This window comes from Oryctolagus cuniculus, chromosome 1, assembly GCF_051225735.1.
Source record: "Oryctolagus cuniculus isolate XC-2025 breed Fujian yellow rabbit chromosome 1, ASM5122573v1, whole genome shotgun sequence".
NCBI classification, from domain to species: Eukaryota; Metazoa; Chordata; class Mammalia; order Lagomorpha; family Leporidae; genus Oryctolagus; species Oryctolagus cuniculus.
Window position 1 is genome coordinate 11,941,461 of NC_142867.1, and position 27,224 is coordinate 11,968,684.

The 27,224-nt window shown below is 38.7% G+C and overlaps 1 protein-coding gene and 1 long non-coding RNA gene across 2 annotated transcripts in view; one reads left to right on the top strand and one right to left on the bottom strand.

Moving 5' to 3' along the window:
- On the bottom strand, positions 1-27,012 carry LOC103351662 (membrane-spanning 4-domains subfamily A member 6B). Its single transcript, XM_089323318.1, has 6 exons — positions 26,968-27,012; positions 20,903-21,046; positions 18,218-18,271; positions 15,382-15,501; positions 10,187-10,311; positions 1-151 (listed from the first exon to the last, which is right to left on the bottom strand). The coding sequence occupies exons 1-6, from the start codon at positions 27,010-27,012 to the stop codon at positions 1-3; spliced, it is 639 nt and encodes a 212-aa protein (XP_089179444.1).
- LOC149128297 (uncharacterized) overlaps positions 1-27,224 on the top strand; it is a 134,320-nt gene that overhangs the window by 81,979 nt on the left and 25,117 nt on the right. The gene's annotated exons all lie outside the window — the stretch shown is intronic.

A 27,224-nucleotide genomic window follows, 5' to 3' on the forward strand; every position in this document is an offset into this window, starting at 1 on the left:
TTAGAATGCATTTTCCATGACTTTTGGAAAATAATTGCGGTTCTTCATGAATTCACACTTAATCTTTTGCTCTTGACAGGAGTCATACTCGTTCTTCACAATTAGGGGGTGATGGAGGTTTCTGACAGTGAGATTTCTGAAGGTGAGGAACCTAGGATGAGTTGAATGATAACAAATTGATCATGAAGGTACTCTAAAATGAGAGCCTTATCCTGAACCATTGAGACAAAACAAGACAAACCATTAACAAACAGATATGTAAACCTAAAATATGAACAGCTGAAAACATGCTGAGAAGACAGCACTTACTCTGTCCTGGGGCCTAGGCAAAGGGATATGAGATCTGTGACTCATTAGGTACCACAGGTTTAAATGAGCTGCAACAAGCATATTAAATGAAAATATTACTCTTAAAATAACTTTAACCTTCAGCTAGACTGATGAGTTCTGAGATTCCTGTTCAGTTCTCTATATCATGTTGTAGATCAGACAAGAAATACCTGAACAGCCAATGGAGTGGAAAGCCATCTGGCTCAGACCACAGGATTTTGGGGAATCATTGCAGGAGGTATTCTGATGGGAGCAGCATCAGTCTTTTCCTAGCAAAAACTCTTGTGTTTCTTTTTCAAATCCTCAGCAGAATATTGTGTTGTATAAACACACACACACATAACCTAAAATACGTGATGTTTTGAAAATAGGTTTCTAATAAAATGAAATACAGATGAGTAGTATTTAAAGCTGTGTTTAACAGTTATGGAGAAGTATAGGAATTAGAAATAGTGGGTAAACATCTTAGTTTCCTAGCAACATTAAGTATGAAACTAATGTAAAAAAATGAATAAACTTAAATGTCTTTCAAATTGGTTCTCTTTCTTCTTCATTGTTCATAGGTACTCATCACTTGGCTGGTCTGATGGAGCAGTCGCCTAAATATTCTGTTTCTTGCCTTGCTCTCCTCTGACTCTGTCTCTATTCTCCTGCCAGAATGACTGGGAACATTATGGTTGACTCCCTCAAAAATCACTCTACTGTACATGATTTGTGCAATGGTTTGTGCTGCAATGATTTGTCTAACTTATCCATGGCAGTTACAACCCCTTTGCCTTCATTCAGTTCAGAGTTGGGTAGGCCCAAGGCAATGTGAAGCCAGTACGAAGTCGAGATAGGCTTCCTTGTGGCTTCTGAGGAAGAAAAGCCACTTTCTCTTGCTGCATGTGAACCAGAAATTATGCTGCCTAAGCCCTCTTAGGGTCACAAGGTGAGACAGCTGTAGTATGAAAACAGGATGATTGCAGAGTAGGCAGACAGAAAGAATCTGGGTCACAGAAAACATCTCTGAGCTGCTGTGTCAATCAAGGCAGAAGTCTTGCCAACTTTGAACTTGCTGGCATAAGAGATAACATATTTGCTAACTGATTTAGCAGTTTGAGTTGTGAGTCTGTTCTTCACACCAGAAAATACTCTAATGAAAATAATTTTGTGACCAAAAATTTGATCAAGAAACACTGTTGTTTAAAACCCTTCAAAATTACCCAGGTACCTATGTACTAAAATCAAAATTCCTTCATAAGGTGGTTAGGCACCATTAGCATCTGGTCTCGATTTCTCTCTCCAGCCTCTTTTTCCATCACTGAACTCCAGATACTACAGAAATTCCACCAACATGCCATTCCTTTGGCTCAGAGTTTTAGGCTGACATAAAAATGCAGATACTTGGGGGGATTTTGAATGAATTTAGGCAAACTGGATAGGTAAGGAGATAAAATTGTCAGTCATTGTGATATATTTCCTTGCATCACTATTCAGTGATTGTGTTTCTGTCCTTTATCCTATTAATGCAGTGTCTTACCTTGATTACTTTCTTTGTGTTAAACAACATCGAATTCCTAGGATAAATCTCACTTGATCAAGGTATATAATCCTTTTTCTAAGTTGCTGGATTTGGTTTGCTAGATTTTGTTGGGAAGTTTTCAAAATGTGTCATTGGTCTGTAGCTTTTGTTTGTTGGGCAATTTATTCTTTTTCTTCTGTTGATTGTGTTTTTGGTGCCTTACCTAACATACTCTTGCATAATCCACATCACAAAGAATTATGCTTATATTTGCTTCCAAGAATTTTGTTGTTTATTCAATCAATAGACATTTATTGTGCAACAAATACAGAAAACTCTAGAGCTCTAAGGAAACATATCGATTATAAGCCTGATAATTGCTCTGAAAAAATTTATAATCTTATCATCATTTATATATGGGCCCCTTTCACACATTTTAGTTTCGTGCAGTTCAACCTTGCTGCAATAATCAAGAAATGGTCCTGGTAATAAAAAATAGCAATGATTATTTTTTTAAACCATCTGTGTCCTCTTGGGTGGACAGAGACTAAGAAATCAATGAAGTTATTATATCCAATTGTATTTACATTGTATTTTGAGCTAATTTGTGTATTTCATGAGGAGTAGAAACTTAACTTTGCTCTTTTTTATGTGGATATCCAATTGTTCCAGCACCATTTGTTGAAAAGTTCATTATTTCCTCATTGACGTGTTTTGATACCCTAGCCAAAGATCAACTAATCACAAAACGTTCTATTTGTATGAACTTGCTTCTGGACCCTTGACTGCATTATATTGCTTTTTTTTTACATATTTATTGGGTATGGTATGATAATTCAATACATATATACAATGTGTAAGGATCAAATCATAATAATTGGCATTCATATCACCTCAGACACTTCCAATTTCTTTATGTTGGGAATATTAAAAATCCTCCTTACTAGCTATTTTGAAATATTCAATTAACTGTTTGCTAACCATAGTTACCCTACTGTGCCAGAGAACCTTAGAAGTAATTTCTTCTATCCAACTGTTCCTCATACATGCTAGCCATCCTCTCTCCATCCCACCTCTCCTTCCACACCCTTCCTAGGCTCTGGTAACTACTATTACATTCTCTATTTCTACTAGATCAAATTTTTGGCTTCCATAGACAAGGGTACTTCAAAAAATTCATGGAAATTGATCGAATTAAGATTATTTTGGTGCAAAAAATTCTTAAAGAAAAATATTTTTGAAATGTGCATATGAGGGATATTCGAAAAGGTCATGAACAATCTAAATTTCATTGAAAAAAACTCTGCATGAATTTTAAAACAATTTTTACACCAAAATAAACATCTTTTAATTTCATTTACATGAACTTCTGTCTGTGTGAGAATATGTACATTTGCTTTTCTGAGCTTAACTTATTTCATTTAACATAATATGCTTTGGTTCCATCCATGTTGCTACAAATGAGAGAATTTCATTTTTTTTAGTGGTTGAGTAACATTCCAACATGTGTATATACATTATATATACATATATCACTTATGACTCATCCATTCATCTTTTGAGAGAAACTTATGTTGATTCCATATCTTAGCCATGTGAATAGTGCTACAGTTAACACATGAGTGCAAATATCTCTTCAACTTATTGATTTTAATTTCTTTGACTATACCTCTAGTCATGGGATTGCTGGATCATATGATATATACTGATTTTTACGTCAGCTTTCATGCTTGTACTAAAATTTCTTGATTATTGTAACTTTGGAGTAATTCTTGAAGCTCTGAAGTGTTAATCTTCCAATTTTGTTTTCCTTCTTTAATATTGATTTGATTATTTTGAACTACTTCCACTTTCATATGAGTGTTGGAATCAGTTTGTCAACTTACGAAAAAAGCCAGTTAGGATTTAGTAGGTATTATGTTGAGCTGTAGATTAATTTGAAGGAATACTATCATCTTAAGTCTTCTGATTAGTGAACATGGGATATCTTTCCATTGTTTAATTCTTTAATTTCTTTCTTTTTTTTCTTTTCTTTTTTTTTTTGACAGGCAGGGGGGACAGTGAGAGAGAGAGACAGAGAGAAAGGTCTTCCTTTACTGTTGGTTCACCCTCCAATGGCCGCCGCGGCCAGCGTGCTGTGGCCGGCGCACCGCGCTGATCTGAAGGCAGGAGCCAGGTACTTCTCCTGGTCTCCCATGGGGTGCAGGGCCCAAGCACTTGGGCCATCCTCCACTGCACTCCCTTGCCACAGCAGAGAGCTGGCCTGGAAGAGGGGCAACCGGGACAGAATCCGGTGTCCCGACCGGGACTAGAACCCGATGTGCCGGTGCTGCTAGGTATAGGATTAGCTTAGTGAGCTGCGGCGCCGGCCTAATTTCTTTCAATAGTGTTTTCAAGTTTGTGGTGGACAAGTCTTGCATTTCTTTTGTATACATGTATTTCATGTTTTGATTTTATTTTGTTTTCTAGTATTTAAAAAATAATTGATTTTTGTATATTGATCTTGTGTCCTGACACTTTGTTGAATGTATTTATTAGTTAAAATAGTTTTTTATGGATTTTTAAAAAGTATTTTATACACAAGAAATTACAATATTTGTAAAAAGTTTTACTTTTTCCTTGATCAACTGGATATTTCTATTTCTTTTTGTTGCCTTATTTCCATAGATAGAATCTCTAAGACTATGTAGAAAAGAAGTGACATTAGAATCCTTATCTTATTCCTAATCTTAAAGGAAAATGATTCAGTCTCTTTCCATAAAAATTTATGTGAGTTGTGGATTTTTCATAAATATTCTTCTTCATGTTAAAGAAATTCCATTCTATTTCTAATAGATTGGTTTCTTTTAATCATGAAAGAACATTGGATTTTGCCAAATGCTTCTATTGTTTATTGAGATAATCATGTATTATCTTTCAAATTTTTATTTATTTGGGAACTCAATCCAGTTACCCCACATAGGTGGCAAGGACCCAATTACTTGAGCTGGGACTCAGACACAGGCACTCATAATATGGGAAGCTGGTGTTTCTTCCAGGTCTTCCACGTGTGTGCAGGGGCCCATGCACTTGGGCCATCTTCCATTGCCTTCCCAGGCCATCGCAGAGAGCTGGATGGGAAGAGAAGCAGCCAGGACTAGAATGGTGCCCATATGGGATGCTAGCACTGCAGGTGGAGGATTAACCTACTGTGCCACAGTGCCAGACACATCCCACAGGTTTTGATATGATGTATTGTTATGTTCATTTTTTTTTCCAGAAATTTTTTGATTTCTCTTGATTTCTTCTATGACTCACTGTTCATTCAGGAGCATGTTGCTCAATCTCCATGTGTTTACGTATATTCTAGAGATTCCTGTGTTGTTGATTTCTAGTTTCATTTCATTGTGGTCCAAGAAGGTGCATGGAATGCTTCCATTTTTTTTTTTTTAATTTGCTGAGACTTGCTTTGTGGCCTAGCATAGGGTCTATACTAGAGAATGTTCCACGTACCGATGAGAAGAATGTGTATTCTGCTTCTGTGGGGTAAAAGGTTCTGTAGATATCCATTAGGTCCACTTGTTCTATAGTATTAATTAGCTCTGTTGTTTCTTGGTTGTTTTTCTGTCTGGTTGATTTGTCCATTGATGAGAGTGGAGTATTGAGGTATCCTGTTACTATTGTATTAGAGATTATATCTCTCTTTAGGTCTGTTAATATTTTTTTTTATGTAGCCAGGCACAATGTAATGGGTGCATATATGTTTATTATAGTCACATCTTCCTGTTGGGTTGATCCCTTAATCATTTCATAGTGCTCTTATTTGTCTCTTTAAACAGTTGCTATGTTAAAGTTTATTTTGTCTGAAATTAGGGTGGCAACACCAGGTCTTTTTTTGGTTACTGTTAGCATGGATTATCTTTTTCCAACCTTTCACTTTCAGTCTGTATGTATCTTTGTTGGTGAGATGTGTTTCTTGTAAGAAGTAAATAGGTCTTGTTTTTCAATCTATTCAGCCAGTCTGTATCTTCTAACTGGAGAATTATATCCACTTACATTCAAGGTGACTACTAATAAGTAAGGACCTGACCCTGCCATTTTTCTGTAAATATTCTTATTGTTTACTTTCGGATTTATTTTGTATTTCTATTGGTGGTTTTTCTGCCTTCCCATTCTTTCATAATGATGGCTATCTTTCTGTTTCTGTGTGTAGCACATCTTCTGCAAGGTTGGATGAGTGTCAACAAATTCTTTCAATTTTTGTTTGTCATGGAAGGTCTTTATTTAGCTTTCATTCATAAATGCAAGATTGGTGGGTACAATATTCTGTGTTGACAGTTTTTTTCTTTTGAGACTTGTACTATATCTCACCATTCCCTTCTGGCCTGTAGGGCTTCTGATGAGAAGTCAGCTGCGAGTCTAATTGGCATTCCTTTGAAAGTGATCTGTCATTTCTCTCATGCTTATTTTAGAATCTTTTCTTTATATTTTACTGTAGAATCTTTCCTACAAATTGTCATGGTGAGGGTCTTTTCTGGTCATGTGTGCTTCGTCTGAACATCCCTTCCTTTCTCCAAATTATGTAGTAGAAAGTAGGCTTTCCATTTCCTTCCATTTCCTTCTTTTTTTCCACTCCTTCAGGAACTCCTAAGACCCATATTTTGGGTCATTTGATAATATCACATAGGTCTCCAACACTGTTTTTAAGCTTTCTATTTTCTTGTTTTTTTTTTTTTTTTTTTTTTTTTTTTTTTTTTTTTTTTGTCTGTCAAGATTTCCAAGGATTTGTCTTCTAGTTTGGATATTCTTTCTTCTGCCTGATCAAGTCTGCTCATAAGAATTTCCATTGCATTTTTTAAAATTTATTTATTTGACAGATAGACAGTGAGAGAGAGACAGAGAGAAAGGTCTTCCTTCCGTTGGTTCATTCCCTAAATGGCCGCTACGGCTGGAGCTACGCTGATCTGAAGCCAGGAGCCAGCTGCTTCCTCCTAGTCCCTCACGCTGGTGCAGGAGTCCAAGCACCTGGGCCATCCTCCACTGCCCTCCTGGGTCACAGCAGAGAGCTGGACTGGAAGAGGAGCAACCGGGACTAGAACCCGGCACCCATATGGGATGCTGGAGCCGCAGGTGGAGGATTAACCAAGTGAGCCAAGGCGCCGGTCCCTTCATTGCATTTTTTATTTGATCCATTGAAGTCTTCATTTCTAAAATTTCATTTTGATTTGTCTTTATATCCTCAATTTCCTGGGAAATATTTTCACTCATGTCATGTATGGTTTTCTGTGGATCATGGATTTGCTTCTGATTTTTTTAAGTCATCCTATGATTAATTTTCTGAATTCTATTTCTGGCATTTCCTTGATCTTGTCATCTTTGAATTCGAATATTGAGATGTTGTTGTGTTCCTCTGTGGGTCATGGTGGCTTCCTTATTTTTATTTCTTGAGTTTCGACTCTTGATTTTCGTCATTTGTGGGTTTGATTATTAAATTTTTTTCTTCTGTTGGTTTTTATCTTTGGGATTATGCTTCTGTGATTTCGTGGAGTGTCTGCCCTTTCTGCGAATACATCTGGGCAGTGATGGCTGTGGGGAGCAACTCGGACTACACTGTTACTGGAATTAAGACTTATTCTATGCATCTGCTTTCCCACAATATGGCTCTGAGAAGGGAGAAACAGCTTCTACACAGCTGCCTCCAGTTCAACCAATAAACTGTAGGACCTGCTCCTGATTGGAGGAGAACAGCGTACTTGGCGTGTGGGTAGGAGAGTTGGGATTGGCGGAAGAGGACTATAAAGGAGGAGAGAGACAACATGCACGAGGAACATCTAAGGGGAACATCTATCTGAAGGAACACCTGTGCAGCCCCCGAAAGAGCCGGCCGGCGGTGTGCCGCTCCCCCGCGGAAGTGGGGAAGGTGGCAGGGGGAACCGCCCTTCCACGGAGGTGGAAGGGTCGGTAGCCAACCCGGGAAGAACCAGCAGCAAACCCGGGAAGGGCCGAGCAGACAAAAGAACAGCGCAGGGTCCTGTGTCGTTCCACCACGAAGAGGGGGAGCGACAATGGCTGAGGACTCTTTCCTCTGTTGGAAGCCATGGACCACTACACAGTCTCTCGGCCAAAGCCTGCTGGTAGCATCTGGCAGTCTGTTTCAGTGATCTGTTACATATGCACATTGATTTAAAATGGCCCCCACCCCCTCTCCCAGGGGTCTTGTTTTGGAGAGACTTGTTTGAATCAGTTGTCCCCCTTCACTTTCATTAGGACCACAGGGGATTGCTGGCAACTGCAGGCTGCAGTCAGTACCCGGGCCAAGCTCTATCTGGCTTTGTCCCCACGGAATGGTGCAGACGGACCTCCCTCAGGCCTCTCAACAATGCTGCTGGCTCAGGCTGTCTGTGGTTGCGGCTCTCTGTGTGCATACCAGCACCCACCATGCAGTTTCAAGCCGTTTCCCCTCCTCCCATGGGGCTCCCAGAAGGGTTTCCTCTTCTCCCTGGAGCGTGCACTTCCTACCCTATTCTATGCACTTTTTCTTCCTAGCCCTGCGTAGCATGCTGCTCCCTCTATTTTTCCATTTCTTGACATATTTTATAATTTCTGTTGAAAGCTGCACATTAAAACACTATAGTGTGACCACACTGGAAATCACTGCCCTTTAGGTGTTGGTTTATGTTGTTTTGTTATTCCGTTTATTTAGTGGTTTTCTTTAACTAATTGTGTATTATATTCATATTTGTCACATGTGGCCATTAAATTATCTGTTCTATCAACTTAGAAGCAGCCAATAATTGGACACTGATTTTCTGAATTTCCTTAAACCAGTAAGTTTCTCCATCTTGCTGAGTGTGTGTGTGTGTGTGTGTGTGTGTGTTGGAGCAAGATTTTTAAAGCTCTGGGAGACAATTTGCAGCTCGTCCTTAGCCATCACTTTCTGTTCAGAGATACCCTTAGGTCAATCAGAGGTGGAAGATTAGGGCATTCTCAATTCTCCTTGTGGGATGTACACACACCACCATGCACTGGTGTCCTTCAATATTTCCAGATACTGCTATCGTTTTGAAGTCTTTTGTGGAATCTTACTCCTGTGTTTTTACTGGTCGACCCTTAGTTTACCATGATGGTTTTTCCTGTTTCAGATGGCTGGGATCCTCCCTGCTTGTTCTGCCAAACATCCTTGGGGAAAAACTCTTCCCAGTGATTGAGTGCTGAGTGAAATCAAGTCAAAAAGACAGTAGGGGGAAAAGTTGCCATGGTTTGGGTATGGTTTGAGTGTGGTTCCCAAAGATTCATGTGCTGGAAGATTAGTGCCCAAGGTGGCAGTGTTGAGGTGGTGGAATTTTTAAGAGGTGGGACCTAGTGGAAGATATTAGGTCATGGGAGTGCTGCCCTCAGAGAGGGTCTTGCAGAGTGAGTTAACTCTTAGGAGAGCAGGTTGTTTTAAAGTGAGGCCCCTCCCTTGCTCCCTGCCCCCTTCTGCAAGAAGCCAGTGCTTGTGCTTCTGCAGTATGTGGTGACGTAACCAGAGGGCTCTTACCAGAGGCTGAACAGATGGGGCTTCTCTCTCTTGCACTTCAGCCTCAAAAACTGTGAGCTAAATAAGCCTATTTTCTTCATAAAGTACCCAGCATCAGGTATTTTGTTATAGCAACAAGAATAGAATACAAGTCAGTATCCTGACAATATTCAATTCTCTGAGGATGTATTTTTCTTAGAACTCCACTCTCATTTTTTCCCTTCCATGGCAGCCAGACTGGTAGTTTTCAAATGCATTATGGTTGTATGATTGTTAACTTTAAAGGTTACTGTGGAGATGGGGTGAGGGAGATGAGAATAGGGCAAGTTACAGCACCACAACGCTCTTTGTTGTGCACAAATTCAGCTATTTGAATTCTTGCAAGTTTTTTTAAATACTAATTTCCAGAGTCTGAAAAAATTGATTTTGCCTTTTGCCCATGTTTTTATTGTTTTTGTGGAAGAATAGATTTTTGGAGATTCTTACATTTCTCTGTGTCTTCTAAAATATTTTCTGAAGGCATTTAAATACCTCAGATTTTGAAAACATTTCAACACTAAATTTTAATTTTATAGTCTACAGCATTTAGCGCCCTTTTATCAATAGTGTGAACCCTTAAACCTCTATTAATCTTCTAAGATCTAAAGTCCAAAGACAAACTTCTCCCACATAGTTTTGTCATGACAAGTTATTTGACTTAAATTTCATATAGGATGGAACAGGAGATATTTCAGCATGTTTCCAGGTGTTCTTGACCTTACTCTAGAAGCAACAATTCTGCCCCTCAATTCTAGCTAATCTTTAGTCCCTCAAAGAGAGTTTCATCTTGATTTTACAGCCAGAAGTAAAATTACTCACTTTCTTGATTGTAATCTTCTTGTTTAAGTGATGATTTAAACCAACCGACAAGTATGATTGTAAGCATCAGCTCTACAATGGTGCTCAAGAGTGTGAAATGTAGAAGCAACATGCCAGACAGCTGAATGGAATGGAAAAATAAGGATTCCTCATATTAATTAGCCACTTAAAGATCAGACAAGAACAGAAAATAGGGAATAAATATCATTCACCCTATCAGTGTCCTTTGGCTGCTTTTAATAACAGCTAATCAATTTGTAAATTATTTAGAACAGGGGGTGGTGTTGTGGCTTAGTAGCTTAAGTCTCCACCTGTGATGCAGGCATCCCAAAGGGGTGCCGGTTTGAGAACCAACTGCTCCATTTCCGATCCAGCCCCCTGCTAATGAGCCTGGGGAAAGCAGAGGAGGATGGCCCAGGTTCTTCGGTTCCTGCACAAACATGGGAGACCTGGAAAAAGCTCCTGGTTTCTGGTTTCAGCCTGGCCCATCCCTGGCTGTTGTGGCCATCTGGGATGGAAGATCTCTCTGTCTCTCTCCATCACTCTGCCTTTCAAATAAAAGAAATTATTTAGTACATAAATACGTGCCAAGTATTATGTTAAACAACAATTTCATGAATTAAGTATTTTTACCTCTTTTTACACATGATGATAATGAAAAGTAAAGAGAGAACTTGAAGCCCTTGGTCCAGTGGGGTCCTTCAGGATCAGGTATTGCATGCCCTTCTGTTTCTCTCATTGTTTCTCTCTCTCTCTCTCTTTCTCTCAAGATTTTCTTATTTATTTGAAAGGCATAGTTACAGAGATGCAGAGGCAGACAGACACGGAGAGAAGTCTTCCATCTGCTGGATCACTCCCCAAATGGCCGCAACAGTTGGTGCTGGGCCAGGCTGGAGCCAGGAGCCAGGGGCTTCTTCTGGGTCTCCCACTTTCTGCTGCTTTCCTAGACACATTAGCAGGGAGCTGGATCGAAAGTGTAGCAGTTGGTTCTCCAGCAGGCACCCATATGGGATGCCAGCTACGCCACAGCACTGGACCCTGTATTCTCTTTTGACTTCACAATCTCTGCTCTATGATAGTTCATTTGGCACACATATAATTTTACGTTCTATTTTCTTTTATGTCTGTAAGTGTTGTTCCATGAATTATGTGGAACATGTTATTTCCGTATTCTTATTGTGGCCCAAAATATTTACTCTCTCTTAGAAATTTGTGGAAATGGCTCCTGGTATTTCTCAATGCTCTTCCCTTAACATTCATATGTGAAGAGCAGGCACTTATTTAATTGGTGGTTTTCAGGGAAGAAATCCATTTCCTTCCGGGTTATCCCCCCCAACCCTCAAATGGATTGTGTTTATAACCACAAATTCTTTCCAACATCTAACCATTGTGTGGGTCCCTTATGAAGGTTTATGATCTGTGGTCTGTGTGTAATCACGCAGATGAGTTTACTTCATGTAGGAAGGTATTAGCAAGTTTATGTGGCCAAAGGTTCAAAACCTGTTATCAAAAATATAATAACCAATAAAGCTGATTGCTCTGTCTACATTTGCTTGATTCCTGTGTCTTTTCTCACCGGTTTTAGAATACAACAATAGCAATGGATAGTTATTTACTGGTATTTGCTTCTAGGGTTTTGCAATAAAGTGTTCTGGGCCAAATGGCTCAACACAATGGAAATCTATCATCTCAGAGTTTTGGAGGCTAAAACTCCAAAATCAATATATTGACAGGGGCATGCTCCTTCTGAAGCCTCAAGGGGGAGACTCTCCCTTGCTTTTTCAGATGGTAGCCACAGATGTTTGTTGGCTTATAGCTGCATAATTCTTATCTCTGCTCTGTGTTCACCTGGCCATCTTCCTTATGTGCCTGTGTCTCATTTTCCCTCTTCTGATAAAAACATCAGTAATACTGGATTAATGGCCCACTCTCCTCCATTATGACCTCATTTTAGCTAATTACATACATGGTGTCCCAGTTCCCCCAAAATGTCACATTCTGAAATGCTGTGGGTTAGGACTTCTACATATTTTTTGGGGGACACGATTTAACCCATATTATGCCTTTAGTCTTCCCAAATTCATGTCTTTACCATGTACAAAATATAGTCAATTGATCCCAGTGTCTCCAGAATTTCCACCTTTTTCGTTATCAACTTTAAGTCTAAAACCTGTGTTCAACATTCCTTCAAATCATAAAACCCCAAGTCTCATCATTGTTATGGGTTATGGATGTGATTCATAGTATGGTTAATCCTGGGTTAAAAGTTCTCTCCACCTGTGGACTTGTGAAACCATTACACAAGCTATCTGCTCTGGGTTACAATGGGAGGGCAGGTACAGCACACACATTCCCTCCTGAGAACAAAAGAGAGAAGTCCAACATTCAACAGGGACAACTTCACTGTTTCATGGTCTGAGAATAATCCTCTATGGCTCTGTCCAGAGGCTACCCTGTTTCTTGGCTCCATCCTCCTGGTCCACTGTATCAGTGACGTCACCTTTTCAGTTTTCTTTGGGTCAATCTATACTATACAAAAAATATAAATCTTCATGATGTGAAATATATTTCTTTTTCCTGTTTATTCTTGTTCTCTCTTTTTTGTGCCACTAGTATATTAACTTCATCTTCATGCTAATTGTAATTGATTTTGTGGTTGTTGACTCAATATTTACACACATCGTAGAAAGTAGGTGTCCAATATTATTTTCTTTGAAATGGATAACTCTTTGATTTAATACTATTTTTTAATTTTTTATTTAATAAATTAAATTTCCAAAGTACAGCTTTTGGATTATAGTGGCTTTTCCCCCCCATAACCACCATTCCACCCACAACCATCCCATCTCCCACTCCCTCTCCCATCCCATTCTTCATCAAGATTCATTTTCAATTATCTTTATATACGGAAGATCAATTTAGTATATACTAAGTAAAGATTTCAACGGTTTGCACCCACACAGAAACACAGAGTATAAAGTACTGTTTGAGTACTAGTAATACCGTTAATTCACATAGTACAACACATTAAGGACAGAGATCCTACATGGGGAGTAAGTGCACAGTGATTCCTGTTATTGATTTAACAATTGATGCTCTTATTTATGGCGTCAGGAATCACCCAAGACTCTTGTCAAGAGCTGCCAAGGCTATGGAAGCGTCTTGGGTTTGCCAACTCCAATCTTATTTAGACAAGGCCATAGTAAAACTGGAAGTTCTCTCCTCCCTTCAGAGAAAGATACCTCCTTCTTTGATGGCCCGTTCTTTCCACTTGGATCTCACTCACAGAGATCTTTCATTTAGGTCATTTTTTTTTTTTTTTTTTTTTTTTTGCCAGAGTGTCTTGGCTTTCCATGCCTGAAATGCTCTCATCAGCTTTTTAGCCAGATTCGAATGCCTTAAGGGCTGATTCTGAGACCAGAGTGCTGTTTAGGACATCTGCCATTCTGTGAGTCTGCTGTGTATCCCACTTCCCATGTTGGATCGTTTTCTCCTTTTTAATCCTATCAGTTAGTATTAGCAGACACTAGTCTTTCTTTTGTGATCCCTTTGACACTTAATCCTATCATTATGATCAATTATGAACTGAAACTGATAACTTTGACTAGTGAGATGTCATTGGTACATGCCACCTTGATGGGATAAAATTTCATTCTTTCCCTATGAATGGGTAAGGTCATCTACCACAAAATGTTTCCACTTCTACTTGGACTTATTTCTCAAACCTCCATTATGTGTTTTGATTGAGTTTTCTTTTAGTCTGTAAATACTACATCACTTTGATTATAATCACCTAATAAGTTTTGTTATCTAGTGCAGAAAGTTCTCTGGCCCTCTCCAATCTGACTTCTAGAATTTCTTGTAATTACTCACAGTTATTCTCCTATTCATGTGCATTTTAGAGTGATTTCACTGTATTACTTCTAAAATTTGTTAAGATTCTAGATATACTTGGCTAATACGTATTAATTTGCAGAAGCTTGCAATTTTATTATATTGTGAATTTGCATTCAAGAACATAAGTTTCAAGTATTTCATTTTTTTAAAAAAATTATTTATTTGAAAGTCAGAGTTAAAATATTAGAGAGAGAGAGAGAGAGAGAGAGAGAGAGAGAATCTTCTATCCAATGGTTCATTTCCCAGATAGCCACAATGGCTGGGACTGAGCCAGACCAAAGCAAAGGAGCCAGGGTAGCCATATGGGCAGGAGGGGCCCAAGTACTTTGGCTATCCCAACCATCCCCTTCTGCTCTTCCCAGACTATTAGCAGGGAGCTGGAGCAGAAGTGGAGTGACTGGGACACAAACTGGTGCCCACATGGGGGCCGGCATCACAGGTGTCAGTTTTATTTACTAGGCCACAAAGCTAGCTGCACAATTCTTTTTTATGCCCTTTATAAAACTTTCACAATTTTGCTGTTATTTTGATGAGGCTATTTTTTCCATTTTAATATCTAAGTGAATTTTGTAAGGAAAATTTTTGTTGGCTTTTCCTTTATCCAATCATCTTACTAAACTGTTTTAATTGTCACAATATTATTTTTGATAAGTCTTTTTGTAGAATATTCTAAGTATTCCATCCCATCATCTCTTTTTGAGGTTCCTGCTGTTTTAACTTTTGAGTTTTTAAAATATGCTCATGGCAAATATTTGTAGGAAATATAGTTTATTTTTATATTTCTATGCCAAAGATGGCTGAAAGATTTGGTTGCCTTTTCTATACCTTACTCCCTTCAACATACTCACATGATTCACAATACTTTTTTCATTTATATACAAAAGTTTGATCCAGTTTTTTAATATAAAGCTTTTATTTAATAAATATAAATTTTCATAAGTACAACTTTTGGATTATAGTGGTTCTTTCCCCCATACCCATCCTCCCACCCCCAAACCATCTCACCTCCTACTCCCTCTCCCATCCCATTATTCATTAAGATTCATTTTTAATTATCTTTATATACAGAAGATCAACTCTATACTAAGATTTCAACTCTTTGCATCCACAAAGACACACAAAGTATAAAGTACTGTTTGAAGATTGGTTTTACCATTAATTCTCATAGTACAACACATTAAGGACAGAGATCCTAGATGGGGAGCAGGTGCACAGTGACTCCTGCTGTTGATTTAACAATTGACACTCTTATTTAAGACGTCATGATCCAGTTGTTTTTAAAGCTGATACTTACATTTGACCAAGAGTATTCATCTGAGTGATGTTCAAAAGCCACAAACTCAATGGCTAACATAATTAAACCAAACGTAGCCACACAGATACTTAGGACATTCATTACAATTGCTGTAATAACCTATAGTAGACATACAAAGAAAAACTGGTCATGCAGAGGATAAACAGATTTTTATAAAATATGTTTTATTTGAGAGAGAGAGGGAGAGAGAGAGAGATTCCATCTGTTAGTTCATTCCCAAAATGCCTATACTGGCCAGGAATGGGCCAGGCTGTCCTGGCCAAGGCCAGGAGGCAGCAATGCAATGCAGGTCTGTCTACCCATGGGTGGCAGGGACCAAACTATTTGATGCTCCCTCTCAGGGTCTGCATTAGTAGGAAACTGGAATCAAAAGCCAGAGCTAGGACCCAAATCCAGGTGCTCCCATATGAGAATTGGTGTCCTAGCTGGTGACTTATTCACCAGGCCAAAGGAGTGCTCCATAAACAGGTTAGCACATTCAGGTCACATTCAATATTTAGCAAAACTCCAACAATCTATCATCCTGAAAATATTCAACAACATAGGAATATATGGGATCTTCCTCAACCTGATTAAAGGGCATCTATGGAAACAGACTTATTGGTGAAAGACTTTGCGCTTGCCTCCCAAGATGAGAAACAAGTGAGGAGTATCTACTTATATTCAACACTGCATTAGAGGTTCTAGCTAGAGCAATTAGGTGATAAAAAGAAACAAAACACATTCAGATTGGTCAAAGAATTAGTAAAACTGCATGTATTCACAAAACTACTTGTTCTCTTATATAAAATATCCTAAGCAATTAACTAAAGACTATTAGAAATGATAAACAAGTTTAGCAAGATTACAAGATAACAAGATCAATGTACAGAATCCAAATGTATTTCTATACACTTTTAATGAACTCTCTGAAAATAATATTAAGGTAACAAAAATAGAAAAAAATTAGGAATGAGTTTAACAAAAGAAGTGCAAAAATTTACTTTGTTTTTTTTTTTTTTAGTTTTTTTATTTTTATCTTTTATTTAATGAATATAAATTTCCAAAGTACGACTCATGGGTTACAAAGGTTGATTCAGATATTCCACTTCACCATTACTAAGATGAGACTCCCTAGTTTCTCTTTTCCACCTTTACTTTCTGTGGTCCTAGCACTTTAAAATACTAGTGTTTCTTAGAATCTGCCATATGAAATATATTGCTTAATATATTACTTCCATTAGGATCCCCCTTTTCCTTAAGTACTTTTTAGTTTTCTCAGGAACTTTTTTTTTTATCTTTTATTTAATGAATATAAATTTCCAAAGTACGACTCATGGGTTACAATGGCTTTCCCCCCAATACCGTCCCTCCCACCCACAACCCTCCCCTTTCCCACTCCCTCTCCCCTTCCATTCACATCAAGATTCATTTTCGATTATCTTAATATACAGAAGATCAGCTTAGTATACCTTAAGTAAGGATTTCAACAGTTTGTTCCCACACAGAAACATAAAGTGAAAAATAATAGATGATTTTTTTTTAAATGATGATGAAATCAGATCAGACCTATTGTCATGTTTAATCCCAGTGAGAGTCAAGTTGGGAATTGATAATTTCTTTTTTTTTTTTTTTACAGAAGATCAGTTTAGTGTACATTAAGTAAAGATTTCAATCGTTTGCACCCCCATAGAAACACAAAGTGAAATATACTGTTTGAGTACTCGTTATAGCATTAAGCCTCAGTGTACAGCACATTAAGGACAGAGATCCTACATGAGGAGTAAGTGCACAGTGACTCCTGTTGTTGACTTTACAAATTGACACTCCTGTTTATGGCATCAGTAATCTCCCTATGCACCAGTCATGAGTTTCCAAGGCTATGGAAGCCCCTTGAGTTCTCCGACTCTTATCTTGTTTAGACAAGGTCATAGTCAAAGTGGAGGTTCTCTCCTCCCTTCAGAGAAAGGCACCTCCCTCTTTGAAGACCTGTTCTTTCCACTGAAAAACATTGTTGAACGTGGCAAACATCTGTGCTCACAGATGTAAAAGTTTAGTGTTGCTATGGATAAGACTGCACAAATTGATCTACAAATTCAACTCAATTCCTATCAAATATCAGCTGATTTTTCTCACAGAAATTGACAAAAAGATCATAAAACTTCTATGTTATTGCAAAGGACCCAGAATAGTGCCCCCCTCAACCCTGCAAATGCTAAGAACAAAGTTGAAGGATTCATATGTCCTGATTTCAAACCCCACTGAAACACGAACTATAAAGTACTGTTTGAAACTAGTTTTACTGTTAATTCTCATAGTAAAACACATTAAGGAGAGTGGCGCTACATGGGGAGCAAGTGCACAGTGACTCCTGTTGTTGATTTAACAATTGACACTCTTAATTATGACATTGTTAATCACCCAAGGCGCTTGTCATGAGCTGCCAAGGCTATGGAAGCCTCTTGAGTTCACAAACTCCGACATGAAATAATATTTCATTAGATCAGCCTGGCAAATGTTTTAAAGTCTCTTAAGTCTAAGTTGGACAAAGCAAATTCTCACACACAGCTGGTGGAAACATAATTTGGCACAACTACTTTGACATCTAATTAGGTTGGAAGAGCTCATACGAGTATGTGTTGCTCACCATCTTCTAACACCTACACACAAAAGATAAATTGGAGTACATCTTTATAAAAATGAAATGCTTTTTTTCTCATCCACGTATTTGGAAAATTTTTTTGTTTCCCAAAAATTTGGTTGAGAAATAATTTATTTTCCATTTGGTCCAGGAAACATTTTTCTCTTTCAAGTTGCTCCAAATATTTGGACATACCTTACAGAGAGTATAAGGCCTCTGAATTACGCTGCTGGATCCTGAGGTAATGAACTGAGGATAGAAACAAGTATTTATAAACACTCATGACTTATGATAATATCTTCAGCAACTGCTCTTCCTAATGGCAGTGGCATTCCTGATATATAAAGTATCATTTACTTTTTGAAGTGAATTTAACAAGAAAAGTCCCATTTCAGTTTTGTGACAACCCCTAGTAGAATCTCTAAGATATGGGTACAACATTTCTCTGTTAAAGACAGATGAGAAGTTACAGACTCTGGTCATTAAAAGGATGTTTGTGGAACTGAGGGATATCACAATGATATTATGAGGGACACTTCACTTAGTTTGTCATTTATTGAACCTGTGACTGAAATTACTAGAAAATAATCTTGAAGGGCTAGTGTGGTGGCCTATCACTTGCATAAATCCTTCTTCCCCATAATGTTATAGGAAAAATATTTTATCACTGGAAAATAGTTTCAAGAATGCATTTGGCCTGATGATTTACAAGTTGTGTTCCACTAACTTCATGTCCTAAGGGCTATCATTACTTGCTGGCACAAGTAGAAAAGATGATTATTTCTGGCATATGAAGAATTTAATTTTTCCCCAATAGTCTATCTTATATCTGCTTTGAATATATCTGAGAACTTGTAAAAGATGACTTGAATATACTAAGAAGGAGAATGTGCATCCTCCAGGAAAATGAGAACTGTTTTGGAAGCAGAAGCACCTTAGTTTGATTTTTCATGTCTGACGTCTTGTTACTGTGTCTTGCTATCAGAGCTATATTATCTAAGCCTAGGTTTCTTCATGCATAAATTGGAGATCAATAGCAGCTGTCTCCATAAGGTTGTTGTGGCAATGAGTCAAAAAACTCGAGGTATCTTTAGAGGGTGACTGACACACAATAGATAGTATTGAATAATTTTCTCTCTGACATAAGCTCCCTTTCTATCTACTAGGATTAGCATTCTTTCTGGAGACCTTGTAAATGGTGATTTTCATTGCATTACTTCAGTTGAAATAATTTCTTTTTATTAACTACATTCCTTATCCAGAAAGTTCTAAGTATTAGTAAACAACATCCATTTGAGGACTGCTGCCCCAGGAAAACCTCTGAGTAAATAATGTCTGTCATCCAGAACAGTGATACTAGGGCCTTTTCTGAGCGAACTGATTATACTTGCATGCCTAGAGGACTTTTTTTTTAACTTCTATTTAACAAATATAAATTTCCAAATTACAGCTTATGGATTACAGTGGCTCCCCCCCCATAACTTCCCTCCCACCCACAACCTTCCCATCTCCCGCTCCCTCTCCCATTCCATTCACAACAAGATTCATTTTCAATTATCTTTATATACAGATCAATTTAGTATATATTATGTAAAGATTTCAACAGTTTGCACCCACACAGAAACACAAACTGTAAAGTACTGTTTGAGTACTAGTTATAGCGTTACTTCACATTGGACAACACATTAAGGACAGAGATCTTATATGGGGAGTAAGTGCACAGTGACTCCTGTTGTTGACTTAACAAATTGACACTCTTGTTTATGGCATCAGTAATCACCCTAGGCTGAGTCATGAGTTGCCAAGGCTATGGAAGCCTTTTGAGTTTGACAACTCTGATCTTATTTAGACAAGGTCATAGTCAAAGTGGAAGTTCTCTCCTCCCTTCAGAGAAAGGTACCTCCTTCTTTGATGGCCCATTCTTTCCACTGGGATCTCACTCGCAGAGATCTTTCATTTAGGTCCTCTTTTTTTTTTTTTTCCAGAGTGTCTTGGCTTTCCATGCCTAAAATACTCTTATGGGCTCTTCAGCCAGACCTGAATGCCTTAAGGGCTGATTCTGAGGCCAGAGTGCAATTTAGGACATCTACCATTCTATAAGTCTGCTGTGTATCCTGCTTCCCATGTTGGATCGTTCTGCCTAGAGGACTTTTATAAAAGTACATGGACACTTGAAGTCTTATCTTCAGTTGAGGGAAAAAGCATGAGTAAGGAGATAAAGGAACTCTTTTTCTTCTATGAGGAAATTTGATCTTAGGTAACTTTCTGCTTTTGTTTGGTTTGAAACTTGTTATAATGGGGCTAGGCAAGGTTGCTCATGAGTAACATGGTCCCTGGTTGATTGCCCCTGGGTGGAACTGTGAACTAAAGTAAATTATGGGTTACCATGGCTCTGGGCTCCTGAGATAACTGATATTGAGTTTATCCCTGGTGAAGACCTTGACAACTATGCTCACTGAATTGTAATAAATCCTTACTCAAAATAACCATTTTAAAAATCTTTGCTTAATTTCCCAAATAACCCATGGCTCTCAATATGTATCTCTTCTTTTATCTGTCCTTATATAACTTATAAAAATTGTAGCTATAGCCTCAGACATTAGGATTTTCACTCTGGAAAAGAAAAGCCTTATAGTCATACAAACAACCACTCTATTATTATTCAAGCATACTTCTCCAATCTTTCCTGCATGTGTGTCACATCCTCTCAAAATCATATCAAAACATGCAACAAACATCATTTTCTAAGGTGGTCTCCACACTAAAATAAGCTTCTGTAAGTCAGAGCTTGAGTTCTTAGTCCATTGCTTGACCACCCAAGTAATTTGCTTGTTCATTAGAAAAAATAAAAATAAATCAATAATACCATGGTTTACTCACAAATAATGCTGACACAAATGAGTAACATATTAAAATCATCATAAGGGTACTACCGACACTAGTTGATGGCTCTTCTAGAGAATGCATAAAAATCCAGAGAACCCCAAATGCAAAGAGATACAGGGCAATCATTATTTGTGCAGCCTGTGAGAAGAGAAAATCAATATTAATACTCAAGTCAAATCTATCACAAACGGTTAGTGAGAAATCATGAGGATGACTGAGTGATTATGAGAATGCCCAGTTTACCCTCGTATTTCTGAAGCAGTAAGAGTTGTGTATTAGGGAGGGCCCAAGGTAAATAGAGAAATGGAAGCCTCAGTTGGGTGGCATATGTTTGTTTGTTTATTTTTTTAAAGATTTTTATTTATTTATTTGACAGATAGAGTTACAGACAGTGAGAGAGAGACAGAGAGAAAGGTCTTCCTTCCATTGGTTCACTCCCCAAATGGCCACAATGGCTGGAGCTACGCCGATCTGAAGCCTGGAGGCAGGTGCTCTTCCCTGTCTCCCATGCGAGTGCAGGGCCCAAGCACTTGGGCCATTCTCCACTGCCTTCCCGGGCCACAGCAGAGAGCTGGACTGGAAGAGGAGCAACCGGGACTAGAACCCGATTCCCATATGGGATGCTGGCGCCGCAGGTGGAGGATTAACCTAGTGTGCCATTGCGCCGGCCCCTCCATATGTTTATTTAAACATAGAGTATTTGCTTTTGTTTCATTGAAACCTTTAAAAAGGATAATTGATATTTCATTTTCTAGTTGGTTTTATTTAATTACTAAGCAGAGCCCTATTTGTCTGGTTCAGGAGGATATTCAACTGAAAGGAAAGCACGGGCACCCCTCCCCCCCACCATGGTTGGTTTTCTGAGGCCAATGCTAGCCTGCATATTCAGAACTTGTTCTACATCACCAACCACAAGTAGGAACCTTAGACCTCACTTTACATCTGCCATCCTCTTTTGCTTAGGACTTGGACTTGAATTTCCCTTTTACCCTCTCCACTCCCACACCCAGTGCTGACTTTTGAAACCACAGTTTGGAACAAGACCCTAGGCTATGATCAAAAAAGCATGAAGGAATGATTGGGTTATGACCCTGGTTGTTAGGGGCCATGATTAGAGTTGGGTCGTATTTTCTAGCTAGAGTAGAGTCTCATGCATGTACCAATGATGAGGGTACATGCAACCCACCAAAGGAGCTAGACTGGAAGACTCCAGTATCACTCTCCCTGCAACTACTTTATGCCCTGATGCCCATTCATTCTTTTATCTATTTAGTTAGTTTTAAATGGACTTATATGTTTTAAATCAGGTCACCTTAAACTTGAAGTGCATAGGGGACATCTAGGTTTCTGTTCTAGTGTTGAGATTTTGGGAAAGTATATTAGGGTTTTTCCACAGTAACAGAAAAATTAGCATATCCACTTGGTTATTAAAACTCCCCTCTGCTGAGTTTGCTCTCCAGTGGGCATAAGCCCGAGACACAAATATCTTCAGGTTTTTTTTTCCCTATTCAGAGATATATCCAGAATCCTCATCTCCAGACTTTCTGTTACCAGTGTCCCAATCATATTCCTTTCAAGCTCTTGACCATCCATCCACAATTGGCCACAGACATGAATTACTATATACAGTCTCATGTCTGGCCATTTCTCCTCCCTAGAAAAATCAACAACCAGGAGTGTTGCTTGAGGTTCTGCCCCCTGAGAAAACAGTCCTTCATCTCTGTCCTTCAGAGCTGTCCCAGAGAGGGGCTATTGTGCTGCACCTCGCCACTTTGGGGTAGTGCTTGGATATCATGCAGAATTGATATCTGGAATCAACGGTTGCGTTTTCTCATCCTCTGTCAGCTGACCACAGGGAATGCCCCACAAAGCCATAGGTGCTTGGTGGGAGACAGAAAGCCGTGTAGCAGGAACAGCAACCATGGGCAGTTAAGTTAAGCTGCTTCCTCATGGAACTTGCTCAGGCATACGCCGTGGTTTTTTTTTTTTTTTTTTTTTTTTTTTTTTTTTTTTTTATAATGAAACCTTGCTCTGCTCACCCAACTTTATGGCTTGGTAGGCCAATAACATTCAGTTCATGATGAGCAGCTCAGATTGCAAGGTAAATTGGAGGTTCATGGTGAAAAGATTCAATCTCTTCTAAATAAGGCCCAGTGATAAGTCTTAGAGCTACTAAAGAGCCGGTTCTCAAAAGGAGGGTAGCTTTCCAAAGAAGACAGTAGAGATTTTCCCCCAAATCCCACGGTTTACACTGTAATTCACCTATAGAATCTTCCGGAGGCTCTATAACCATCCATATATGCCACTGCCACTTTAAGCACTACCAGGTCTGCTGGATGAAGTGACTCAAAGGAACAGAATCTTTGTACAAGATCAAAACTGGCAGCTTTTCCAGTCCCTTGGTGAATAGACTGTATAGAACACCATGGCAATGGGCAATACATTCTGTAAGTGTGTGGATGGCTGTTTTAGTAGATACGCTGCACACTAAAGGAAAATCTGAGGGCCTCAAAATTCAGAGGCTCACTAGAGGTTGTGCCTCTTTTTTGATTGTAGTAAAATCCAGATGCAACAACTTATCCTTTACCTTAAAAGGCATAGCTAGAAATGGCCCATACAATTGGACCCCTGTAAGTTTTGCTGAATACAAAGACCCCTGAAGTTTTGTTAAATTTATTTTCCATCACTTCAACATGGTTACTACTTCTTACTAATAGATTCAATCAGATTCAGTCATTCAAATGTCATCAGTGTGATCTCGTGTGGAAGAGAAAGAGGATCAATATCCCTGAAAACGGAATTATTACCTAGGGATATATAGTTGATTTATCTATGAGGTAAGATAGTGAAGGTATATCGTTGGCTTTGCCAGCTGAAAGCAAACTGGTTCTAGTGGTCTTTATACACAAGGCTCGAGAAAAGGCATTTGACAGCCCAGTAACTGCATACTGGGTAGCAGGGAGTGCATTTATTTTTGCAACAAACTCCATCTGGTACAGAAGCTGCAATCTGAATTATACCTGATCAAGCTGACCATAATTCATTGTCATTTACCCACATCCATATGTCTTCTGCACAGGTCAAATAGGCAAGGTGAATGTGTTAGTAATATTTCCCTTGCATCTTCCCAGTCTTTGATGGTGGTATTAATCTCCAGGAATATAGCACTGCTTTAGTTTTGCTATCATTGTAGGTAGAGGCAGCCTCAGTGGCTTCCATTTAGTTGTTCCCACGATAATATCCCTTACTCCACAGGACAGGAGACTAATGTGGGATGCTGCCAGTTACTGACTACAACTATTCCAATTATGCATTCTACAACTGGAGGAATAACCACAGGCCGGGTCTGGGGGAGTAACTGAGCCTCCTGTGACATACATCTGAGCTAAAACATCTATCATATGACCTATAGAAGCCTCTACCCCGAAGGGTGGACCTCAATGATGTTTTGGGTCTTCTGGAACTAGCGCCAGTGTGCAGAATTCTCTGAAATGTCCCCAAATGTACAGTTATTCTGGCCAAGGACTATAGGTCCCCATGGGGAAAACTGAGAGAAATAGTAGAAATTTTGACAGTGTTCTGAGGACCATCCTCATGGAGACCCAGACTCCCTATCATTAAGGGGTTTTAGATCAGCAAAGCGATTCAAATCTGGGAATTGACTGAGGAGGTACAGTTCCTTTTTTATGTTTCACACTAGGCTTTTGTTCACTTGACCTAGAACTTTTAAGCTTATATAGATCAAATAAGAGTTAATAGGATTTCTTTCTATTGCGCTTCCGGGAACATCAAAATCAACTAGACAACACCACAGGTCTTTGACTATTCTGATCACTGCTTCGACTCTGGTCTCTATTATGACAACCACATCCACTTCACCTCACAGTTGAAGGCTGTCACTTGGCCCCTGTCACCACCCCTTGGCCCCTGCCGCCACCCCTGAGGAATCTAATTTCTCCCATTGCAAGAGGATCACAGTTCTCTACAAATGCTGATACTCTCCCTTACCAATTTATTTGATAAAATCATTGGGGTAAAAGGTGTGTCTTTCCTATTCTACCCTCAAACCCTGCCCCCTCAGTTTTTAAATGATCAATCCACTCTAACGTTCTGATCACCCTAAGCATTTCAACTTTCCTGCTTCAGTAAACTAAGACACGTCTAGAATTTGTAGCTCACTTATTGTGGGCCACCTCTCAGATCCTATTCCAGCCAATAAAAAAAAAAAAAACAAAAAAAAACAAACAAAAAAAACACCTGTTAGAGCACCTTCCAACATCCAAGCTGCAATTCTGAATACAGATTTTCTGCTTAGTGGGACCATATCAGTAAATTCAGCCCAATACAATCCAACTTTATTCCTTCCATCATTATCTCACACATAGTAACATCTACCGATATTTCTCATACATTCCCTGGACTTCCGTCTGCTTAAATTAGAAAGCTTGAGGAGTCCTTTAGGACTGTAACACACCTCCTCACAGGTCATACCTTTTGTTTCAACTATAGGAAGCTTCTGGAACTTCTAGTTACAAGTCTTGAAACAAAAAACGGTGACAGAGATGAGCTCTAAGCAGAATCAGTACTATCTTGCTAGGCAAGTGTCTCTGGGAGGTCCTTACCGTTTCCTTAGGCAATGCAGGGTTCATCCTCTTAAATGGGGGGGAGGGGCTCTTTTTTACTGGCAAGGAAAACTTACCAGGATGTCCTCAGCTTCATCACTGTCTTCTCCTATGTCCCTACTCCAAGTTATAGGAGCCCATTCTTTTCTAACAATAGACACCTTGGGAATTCAGTTTGGACTGGAATCCAGCCACTTACAAGGTAAAGCAGATTTTGGGGTTTATTTCAGCAATCTTAGTCCCAGGGGGTGTAGGAGGTAGGGGTCTCTTTTGGAACAGACATAGAAGCTTTCAGATAATTTTTTTTCAGCATTTGAGTTGGGCCCATTCTTTTCTCTTTCTAGTGTGTCGAATGACATGAGGAGATATCAATCTCTTTACACTTACTAATTTAAAAAATGCTCAAAAGTGTCATACACAGTCATCTAGATTCTTGTTTCTTATAAGTGTTTAATTAGGAATATCCAATTATGATATTTTGTGAAACTGCATTGCCAGATTCAGTTATTTACTTACTCCTAGAAATCCAGTTGTTAGCATTTTCAATTCTGATGAGAGAGCTAATTCCAGAAACCCTGGAGCCAGCTCATAAAATCCATGCTTAAAGTTCTTTTCCTTTTAGTGCTACTTGCAAAACCAAAATTTGTATTATCCCAGGTCATCCAGAGAAAAAGACCAATAGGATGAGTATATAAACATACACACATAAGAAGATAAGGAATAAGCAATCTAGAACTAAAATAACATGAAATTGGGAGATATGGTAGAGAAACATCTAGGCCCTTGTCCCTGCTACATATGGGGCTTTGCTACATGCAGGAGTGTCCTGCGTTTTGATAGTGTACCAGGTAGGTCCTAACTAGCTGGAGATAACCAAGGACTTGAGATGTTGGTAGTTTTTTTCTCGTGCTAATTTTAATGTTATTGGCTTATATCCAAAGGTGATTAAATGTTCCACAGATACTGGTGGATAAGGAGAGATGAGAAGGACTCATCAATGCAGAATATGACTCTCTCGAGTCAAATTTAGGAGAAGCATGTCCAGGACACATTAACACATTATCTATCTCCTCTTCTGGTTTTAGGCAAATCATCTGACCACTTAATCTATGATATATAAGCATTGTTTCAAACTGTTCACAAAGGAAGAAAGAAAATAAATTTCTCAAATATCAGTAACCCCAGAGTATATTTGCTACAACCTTGGGTAGGTTGTGGAAATGCTGAATTGTTAGAAATGGTTTGTGGATCCATAATCGTGTCAAATCGGCCCTAGTCTGATTGTCAGCATCTCAGAATACTTTCATCAATTTTCCTTCCTTCGGAGGTTCATTGCAGATGTGGTCAATGTCTCCCTTTATAACAGGAAGAAGCAAGTTTTTTTTTTTTTAATTTTAAATTATTTTTTTATAAACCCAGGTAGCACTTAGTCCTTACCCCCAATGCTTTGGTCTCCTTTCTTAAGGCAAATCTTCTTGGCATTTTAACTAAGATATGATATAGGATTTATAGAGGATGGATATATTCCTTTTCTGTAGGGAAATATAGAGAAAAAAGCAATACTAATTATTTTTGAGATAATGATAGCCCTGATTTCTCATTCTTTGTAATTTCTTGAAAGAAGCTTTTTGTATCAACCCACTGATTTTGGTATCTACTAAATAGCTATTGACTCTCCAGAAAAAAAACAAGAG